We start from the raw sequence: 9804 nt of genomic DNA on the forward strand, positions 1-9804 counted from the left end.
ATACAGTACAAGCATATGCACTGTATATATACACATATATGCACACATGTGTATACATATATATAGATAGATATGCATGCACACATATATGTTGTTGAATATAGTGTGGTCATTAAACAGTGCATAACTGGACATAAGACTAGAATCGGTAATGAAGCTTCTGGAGGTTAGTGCCCGCCTGTTGTCTTTGCTAAGCAGCAATTAGAAAATGGGAATGTAAAACATGAAAGAGTATTTAGGAGATGGAAGAGGTAATAGTAGGTGACTTTTTTTATATTTGTATACATATAGATGTAGATACTTTTAAACTGGAAGAGATGTAGCAAATACCACAGAAAAGGTGTTTTAACAAAAAGTCCTAGACCAGTGAGGCTTTGTGAATAGAGAGCAATGACTTTTATCAAATTTATTAAGAAACTTGTTGTGATGCCCGAGACATGGGCAGTCGTGGAAAGGAATGCGTCTTAGAAAATCAAACAAGCCCCAAACAAAGTAACTCCAGATAGTGTGTGCAAAGGAGAGCTTCATGGATATGCTTTAGACAAAAAAAGTCAAAGTTGAGAGAGTTTCTATGAGCTAAGCCATTATACACTTTTTTTTTTACCATTCAGTATTGAAGGCTATAGTTCCAAGAAATAGGGTGAGCCTGTGCAAAAGCTAATTGCTTCTAAAAGGAAGGTTCCCATCTCTTACCTGCTGCTTTTCCCTGCTTTTCTTATTTACTTTGTCCTAGCCTCTGGTGTTTTTTGGTCCCTTCTATGATTCAATTAAATTTGGTAACAGTAGAAAAAAGAAATCCTTCTGCTGGGTTAGCAAAGTAAATCAGCTCACAAAAACATCTAGCAAGTGTTAGCACTATACTGTTAATGCAAGAACAGGATAGAGTCGTGTAACCGGAAGGAAGAGGGCTTGCTCTCATTTGGCATTAAGGAAATTTAAATTGGGCAACTGTTTGTGGGACACAACTGCAGTTTGTTTAGATATTGCTGTATGATTTGAGTATTTTTCCTGAACTTTATATTTTCTTACTAGAATTAAAAGAAAGGTAGTACTAGGTTGCTACAGACTAAATGTGACAGCTCTTGTAAGTCTGACTTCAGCCTTGGCCAGGCAGAAGTCTTCTGGAACAGAAATCAGTAATGACCAAACTAATTAAAGTACAGCATCTAAACAAAAAAAAAAACATGTAGGAGAATACCTTAATGTCCTTATGTATATTTTGTTCTTACACATTTTCTTCCACTCAAAAAACCTAGAATTTTGAGGATTCATAAGAGCCTGTCTGTATCAACTTGATGGCATCACAGGAATGCCCACTACCATTGTGGGTTTTTTTCTTAAACCTCTTTAACCTTCTTTGCAACTTGTTGAATATTGGAGAGGAAGTTTATATTCTGGAAATCCTTAAGTTATCATAGAGTTATTTTTTTCATATTTATTTGAGTAAATTTTGAAAAACAATTCTATCGTCAATTTTGATTGAACTTGAGCATTCTACTTCTCATGCTGTTTGACCTCGGTACAAGTTACAGTAGAATTTTAAAGAAGGGTATATAACTATTCAGATAGTTTCTCTTGCTCTGTGATTCCTACACTGGTTTCATTATACATCAGTGTTAATAAATTAATTTATAACTCTTCTATTTATGCAAAGGTTATTGAAATATTACAATTTCCAATTCTTAAATCTAATAGCACTATTTGTCAAGTAGTGCCACTTCTAGGCATCTGGCAATGTGATGTATGCTGTTACCTGCTTTGCGTCTCCTTGGGATATACTCTGGATTTCACTGCTATTAAAACTATACAACTTAAATTAAAATTACATTAAATAATGACTTCAACAACTTAAAGCCTCAGTCTTCACTGGCAAGTGCTCCAGCCACACCACCCAAGTTGCAGAAGGCAAAGGCAGGGACTGGGAGAATGAAGAACTGCCCACTGCAGGAGAAGATGAGGTTCGAGACCAGCTGAGGAACCCGAAGGTGCACAGCTCCATGGGACCTGATGAGATGCATCCGCGAGTCCTGAGGGAACTGGTGGATGAAGTGGCTAAGCCACTATCCATCACATTTGAGAAGTCGTGGCAGTCTGGTGAAGTTCTCACTGCCTGAAAAAGGGGAAACATAACCCCCATTTTTAAAAAGGGAAAAAGGAAGAGGCGGGGAACTACAGGCCAGTCAGTCCCACCTCTGTGCCTGGCAAGATCATGGAGCAGATCCTCCTAGAAACTATGCTAAGGCACATGGAAAATAAGGAAGTGATTGGGGACAGCCAGCATGGCTTCACTAAGGGCAAATCATGCCTGATGAATTTGGTGGCCTTCTACAATTGGGCTACAGCATTGGTGGATAAGGGAAGAGCAACTGACATCATCTACCTGGACTTGTGGAAAGCATTTGACACTGTCCTGCCTGACATCCTTGTCTCTAAATTGGAGAGACATGGATTTGACGGATGGACCACTTAGTGGATAAGGAATTGGCTGGGTGGTCGCACTGAAAGAGTTGTGCTCAATGGCTCGATATCCAAGTGGAGACCAATGATGAGTGGCGTTCCTCAGGGCTCGGTATTGGGACTGGTGCTGTGTAACGTCTTTGTCAGCGACATGGACAGTGGGATTGAGTGCACCCTCAGCAAGTTTGCTGATGACACCAAGCTGAGTGGTGTGGTCGACACGCTGGAGGGAAGGTTGCCATCCAGAGGGACCTTGACAGGCTTGAGAGGTGGGCCTGTGTGAACCTCATGAAGTTCAACAAGGCCAAGTGCAAGGTCCTGCACATGTGTCAAGGCAATCCCAAGTACAAATACAGGCTGGGCAGAGAATGGATTGAGAGCAGCCCTGAGGAGAAGGACTTGGGGGTGTTGGTTGATAACAAGCTCAACGTGACCCAGCAATGTGCGTTTGCAGAGCAGAAAGCCAACCGTATCCTGGGCTACATCAAAAGAACCGTGACCAGCAGGTCAAGGGAGGTGATTCTCCCCCTCTACTCCGCTCTGGTGAGACCCCACCTGGAGTACTGTGTTCAGCTCTGGGGCCCCCAACATAAGAAGGACATGGACCTATTGGAGTGAGTCCAGAGGGGGGCCATGAAGATGATCAGAGGGCTGGAGCACCTCTCCTATGAAGACAGGCTGAGAGAGTTGGGGCTGTTCAGCCTGGAGAAGAGAAGGCTCCGGGGAGACCTTATAGCAGCCTTCTAGTACCTAAAGGGGGCCTACAAGGAAGCTGGAGAGGGACTTTTTACAAGGGCACGTAGTGATAGGACAAGGGGAAATGGCTTTAAACTGGAAGAGGGTAGATTTAGGTTAGATGTAAGGAAGAAGTTCTTCACTGTGAGGGTGGTGAGGCACTGGAACAGGTTGCCCAGAGAAGTTGTGGATGCCCCCTCCCTGGAAGTGTTCAAGGCCAGGTTGGATGGGGCTTTGAGCAAGCTGGTCTAGTGGAAGGTGTCCCTGCCCATGGCAGGGGGGTTGGAACTAGATGATCTTTAAGGTCCCTTCCAACCCAAACCATTCTATGAAAGTAATATTTCTATGGGTTGCTCTAAAACTTTATTTACTACTGTATATTCTCTTATCATGATTATCCTGGTATCAGTGAGCTAATTTAATTCTGGTTTTGATACTTAGCATTGAGTCTAAATTTAATCCTTAGGTCAATATTCTATGGACGGCAAAGTTCAGGTGAGGGAGTAATCTTTACCCACTGTGATTCAGTCTGATTTGCTTTTTGGAAGGTTTTAGGTTGGTGTTAAGCCTGTGTTTTCTTTTGTTTAATCACATTGCACTGAGCCTAATGATAATTCTTGCTAGAGAAGAATTCTCTTGTGCATTTCTTATGCCTGCTCTCATTGAATACTTGCAAGCAATCATAGTCATAAATTTTTTAGGACAGAAGGGACTGTAATATTCAGTTTGGCTTCCTACATCATATAAGCTATAGATCTTTTTTGTATTAATTCTTGTCTGAAATCTGATAGTATTTCTTTTTTTAGTCTTCAGTTCTGAAAGCCCTTCATATTTGATGGCTGAAATGATTTGAGGAAAGACTAAAAACTGAACTGCTATTTTTTGCACTTTCTAGTTTGTCAGTGGAAAGCTCAGAGAAGAAAGTCTTTGGTACTATAATTCTAAAACTGAATGTTTTGCTCCTGGTAGTCTTTACTGTTTCTTAACATGATGTTTCTGTATACAGATCCCAAACCATATTGGAGTTCTAATTTAGGGTTTTTTTTTGGCAGCTTGGTTAAAAAGAATCAAGGGTACAATCCTGTGCTTATGCAGGAATTTTCTCTCTGGGACTTACTGTTATTCCATCCTCACTCTCCCAGCTGAAGTCAAAGGTACAGAGTGAGCAGCCTTGTTCCTTTTCTGTTCTAGTTGAGCTTAAATGTGGTGTAAAGATAAGAAATTAGCTTTAGAGTATGGAACCTGTTACACTACAGATGGTAACCCCTTTGGTAACATGGCGTTCAGTGCAGGCCAGCTTACTCCAGGTAGCACCTCCTCAGCCAAAACCTTAGAAGAACTCCTCCTTTTCCTTTGAAGTGATTTTGCTAAATCAAGAATTTGGGAATTAAGTAAAAGCTGTTGGTTTAGAGTTTTACTGCCTTTTGCTAGCGAAAAGTTCTGCCTTTGCTGTGGAAGTTCAAGTTCAGTAACTAAAAAAATGAATTCAACTCAATGAAAATTCTTTTGAAAACCTTTGAAGGATTTCCGTATTTTTGTACGCTGCTTTATAGCCACTATTTTTAGCTGTTTGTGTTTGGAATGATTTAATAATTAATTTTATATTGATCTGTTTTGAATTTTTGAAGTTAACTTTAAAGCCTGTGTATATTATCACTCTGATAAAGACAGAGAAATTGCATGAAGTGTGGATATTTAAATAGTGCCCATCTACTTGCATGCATCACTTAAATGCAGTTTTTGTGTTAGATCCTACTGCTGTATAAAAAAAACCTTTCTATTTCTTAGAACTCTTGGTGTGAGATGTTTGAGGGAAATCTTGAAGACAAAAATTTAATGTGTCAGTTAAATAGAAGTAGGAGATGCATATAATTTTCCTTATAAGATAATAATTGAGAAATAAAGCATATTGGAAATGTCCATAACTATTTTCCTTAGATGTGCTCATTTGTTTAAAAGGAAGAAATCATCTATATATTTGAGATTTGTAACTTTGAAAAGCAAATTACTGCGATTCTGTAGGGCATTTCCTTCTGGTATAATAGGTATAATTGTCCTGAATGTGTGTTGTTTTGCTTTTTGTTTAATAGAATGATATGACACCAGTCCGGTTACAGTGGGGAGAAATTCTTATGCCACTGCTGAAGAAGTACAAGTTGAACATAACATGGGGTGATCAGGATCTGTTGAACATTATGTTTTTTCACAATCCAGGTAAATCCACATTGTTTCTAAGTCTAACATGACAAAGTTGATCTTTTCTATGATGTTCAAAAATCCCGGAAAATACTCTTTTAGCAGACTTTTCAGTGAAAGTATGCAAGGGACTTTTCACTTCTTTCGTTTCGTCAGAGTGTTTACTTTGAGAGACAGCATTGGAGCTTGCTAGAGTGTAATTAGCTGTTAGGTTTCAGAACAACGGTACAGAAATTTATGAAGCAACCTTAAGAAAAAAAGAGAAAATTAGTGTATTTCCTGAAATGATTTAAATACTTAATCCGGAGTTCTCGTTTTTCTGCGCAGAAAGCCTTTATGTCTTTCCTTGCCAATGGAATTATCGCCCTGACCACTGCATCTATGGAAGCAATTGTAAGGAAGCTGAAGAAGAAGGTATATTTATTCTTCATGGAAACAGAGGTGTTTACCATGATGATAAACAACCGACTTTTAGGGCTGTCTATGAAGCAATAAAAAATGTAAGTGTTTTCAGCATTGTACTTGTGTAAAGTTTTTTTTAATGTATTTTTATCTACAGTGCTGCATGTATTTTGTAGGTTTTGTTGATACTTACCTTGATTGCAACAGAGTAATTTTTTCTCTTTTAAGTGATGCTAAGTGTTTCACCATTTTTTTGTTTACTGCTTGGATAGAATTCCAGTGTATTCCTTTTGTGATGAGCATCTTTTGAAACATAGTTTAGACTGTGTCTAGGTTAGGATTCTAAAACATTGCCTGTAGTTATCAATGTCTGTTTAAAAGGCTTTATTCCCATTCCTTTAATAAATACATCTAGTAAACTGTTTGTATGAGCATTTGGAGATCACCAGAAGTTTAATTTTTCTGGAGATTTTAAAATGCAGAAAAAAACCCCTCCTTCTTCCCAAAGTTTGTGTGTATTTACTCCAACATTTTAATGTTTAATTATAGCTAGATTTGGATTATAGAAAATTTTTTTTATACTGTGTTTTGACCTTTTCTAGAGATTCAGTGTATTAATATGTTGCTGTTCCTTTAAATACTAAGCACAGTGACTTCTTTTCATTCTGCAAATAAGTCATCTAATAAACTATTTATCACTACATCAGTATACTCACTGAAGAGCTGTAAAATTTAGCACTGATGCACATTTTAATGTAGCAGGCTATTGTGTGTGTATAACCTTCAAAAATCAATAGTATATTTTAATGGTGCTTTATTACATGTTGTCATATGGATATAAAAATGAAGAAAAGTACTTTTGGGGGTCTGAGACTACATTGCAGGGAAAGTGAATGTGTTTCCATAAAAATACGATTTCTTTGTTTCCTTTGAGCATTGTCAAAAACAGAAGAAAAAAATATTTCTTTTTATTTATGATCCCATTTGGTTTATGAATATGTCAGACAAAGTATGTAAAACACTGCTGATTCGGTGGTAATAAGATGAACAAAATTATGTTACTTTGAAATGCTGTTTTAGCTTATCATTTGTTTATAAAAAATATTGCACTGTTGAATTAATGACTTCTTTATTTCATGTCCATGTTAAACATAGTATGTGTTTGACCATCATTCAGTTTAATGAAACTTCAGTAGTATCACTTTTCATACTGTTGTTTCATTATAATTTAATAAGAATTGTATTCCTTAAAAGTTATGTGTCATTCAAGAAAGTTCAACAAACAACCAGAAATCATTTTAGATCTGTAAATTTTTAATTTAATAAGGTAATTTTAAATTTCCTCCTTGCCTGTCTGGATATGTTCATTTGCTTACTTTTTTTTTTTTTTTTTTTTTTTAAATCTCACTTGTTAGGCTTACTGAAAGCGTTAGAGAATATTTCTCTAATTTAGAGGTGTTTTTCAAATATTGCATTCAGAAGCTGAGTTCTTGAAAACCTGTAGAAAGCAAATAGGATGTTCAAAGGTATTTTTATAAAACTCTTAATAATGACACTCTTCCGTATTGACCTTAAATCTTCTTTTCTTAACCTCTTTACAGTATTCATTTGGCGATGATCTGGTGCATTCCCTGTTGCAGCCTCTAGAACTGGAATTACAGAAAACCATGCATACATACTGTGGAAGAGTATATGAAGTGTTCGTAAAGCAGCTAACAAAAAGCATAAGAGACTTGTATGCCAGAAGATCAAAGGGAAGGTGATTTTTACTCCAAGCTGTTCAATCAAGAGACTGAATTAACATACTGGTCAAAAGGTGCAAAAATTCTAATATGGCTTGAATGGGCTCTTAATGTGCCCAGGTAGAAGTTAACTAGCATACATAAAAATGAAGAAAATATTCATGTAATGAAGAACAGGAACTTTCGTCTGCAAAAGTGACTTTTTGCTCTTTTGAAGTTTAATCACTGCTAATGTTTATCTTGGATCCAGTGATTTGGGTGTTACTGCCTTCTATGGTCAGTATTCTGCATAATTCAGTTATCTAAGGATCAAATGAACAAGGAAGAAATGAAGATGGCTCTATTTGGGAGTGTACCTCATATATTGTCTAAAGTTCTTGTAAACTGTGAATGTAGCAATAACTGAGTCAGCAGCACTAACCTCACTTTAAAGGTGTGAGCCCTTATGTAAACAAAGTTGTTTACAAGTGCAGAAAATACTCTGTTTTCAAAGAAATATGATACAATAATTGACAATCTGTATGTGCCTTTATATGTTCATCTCTTACATGTTGAAGTACTGTTTTGACAATCTTGTTTTGCTTATCTTAGGTGTAAACTGCACGCTATAAATACAATTTTCTGAGAAATTAATAACTAGTATGTGATACTAGTTTTCTCTGTTGGTAGATACAGAGACTTTTTAACATACAGCATTTGTTTCAACATCGTTGAGCCATCATGGCCAAAAGATAAGAGCAGAGTTGAGGGGTTTTTAAGCAAAAATTTAGTTTGAAGTTGTCTGTCTTACAATACTTTTTTAAAAATTACATGGTTTTGCAGCTTTATAGGGCATTTTGGAAGTAGGAAAAAAAAAAACCAGTGTAAAGCTGTTGCTGTTGTATTTTCCTTACTAAGAATTATTACCTGATGGTTATTATAGAGTATTGAGTACCTAACAGTGAAGAGCTGTAATACGAGTTCTGATGGTTCATCAGACTGTATACTAGATGGGTTTCTTAGAGATTATATCCTGTTACCATATTTTTTTAATAACATGGCTTTAAAATAGTTTTGGGGCAGACCCTCAGCTACATGAATGCATTACTGTCAATAGGGTGATAGTGATTTACAACTAAGGATTAGGCTTTCTTTAGTTATCTTAGTGAAAAAAAAGTTCTGTTTATGTAGTACAAACTTTTTTTCCGAGAAAAACATGAAGAAAAAGGCTGAGTTCTAGTGTTACAGTAAAATATTATTTAAACTTGCATGGTATGAAATGTATTTGTAAAGTATATTTGAACTTGGATAACCTGTCTGACTGAGATGAAGCCTTCATAAAGTGAGTTTTTGGAATCCAGAAATGTTCCTGTGTGTAGAACATGGAGGATCCACTCGCTGACTTGCACCTTCATCCCAACCCCATTTTAGAAGCTTAGTTTTTGTGGCTGTTTCTTTGTCAAAGGCAGGCTGGCTCTGACTCCCAGATCCATGTGAGCTGGACGAATGCTTTAGCAGTACAAAAACACGCTCCATTGTAAGCAGAGTTTATATTCTGCTCCTAATCTCCCTGCTGGCTCAGGGTGTAAATTTCTGGGATGGAAACTAGGAAGCAGTCTGCCTCGCATGTAGTTACGGTCTCTTTTCCTTCTATGTAACTTCTTGAAGTCTGAAAATCTAGAAATCTGTGTGAAGGTGAATACTGTTGTTGACTGATTTTACAATACGCAATGCATTATTTTTTTACATAAATACTGATTTTTATATCAATTTGTCTTCAGCTTTTTTTTTTACTTGTACTGTGTGTTTGTATTAAATTCTTTCGGCCTGTTTTTTGTGTTTGTCTTTGCAGAAACTTTCAGTTGTGAATTTATTTTTAGTATGTTATATGCATGTGAAGATATCGCTTAAAACCCAATGAGCCATTTTAGGAAAAAAGTGGAATGTGAACATCAGCAGCAACCTTTCCACTCAAGTTTCAGTTTTTGTGGGGGATTCGAACAAAAAGGGTTAATATTGAAACTTATCATAGGATAAAAATTCTTACTTTGTGCTTATTTCAAGAGGTGTTTACTTAGCATATTACAAATAGCAGAATATACTGCCTTATACCATGGTTTTTGTTTAATTTTTATTAATATAAACTTAAACTGCTCACCTCAACTATCCATTCCCAAGTAACACTCATGAACACTTTAGAAAACTTAAAAAACAGTAAGTGCTTAGTAGCTTCCATTAAGTAACTCTCCAGAGTATTTGTCTGTTTCAAATACATTTTTAGTTCTGTAATCCC

General features: G+C 36.7%; 1 protein-coding gene across 2 annotated transcripts in view; it reads left to right on the top strand.

Moving 5' to 3' along the window:
- Positions 1-9341, top strand: part of GXYLT1 (glucoside xylosyltransferase 1) — a 35829-nt gene extending 26488 nt beyond the window's left edge. For both annotated transcript variants that reach the window (XM_050901244.1, XM_050901253.1), the window contains 3 exons: positions 5283-5406; positions 5716-5888; positions 7392-9341. In XM_050901244.1, the coding sequence (XP_050757201.1) occupies positions 5283-5406; positions 5716-5888; positions 7392-7553 (459 nt within the window). In that variant the 3' untranslated portion in view covers positions 7554-9341. The remainder of the gene's footprint in view (positions 1-5282; positions 5407-5715; positions 5889-7391) is intronic.
- Positions 9342-9804: the final 463 nt, after the last annotated feature.

This window comes from Gymnogyps californianus, chromosome 1 (genome assembly GCF_018139145.2).
Source record: "Gymnogyps californianus isolate 813 chromosome 1, ASM1813914v2, whole genome shotgun sequence".
NCBI lineage: Eukaryota > Metazoa > Chordata > Aves > Accipitriformes > Cathartidae > Gymnogyps > Gymnogyps californianus.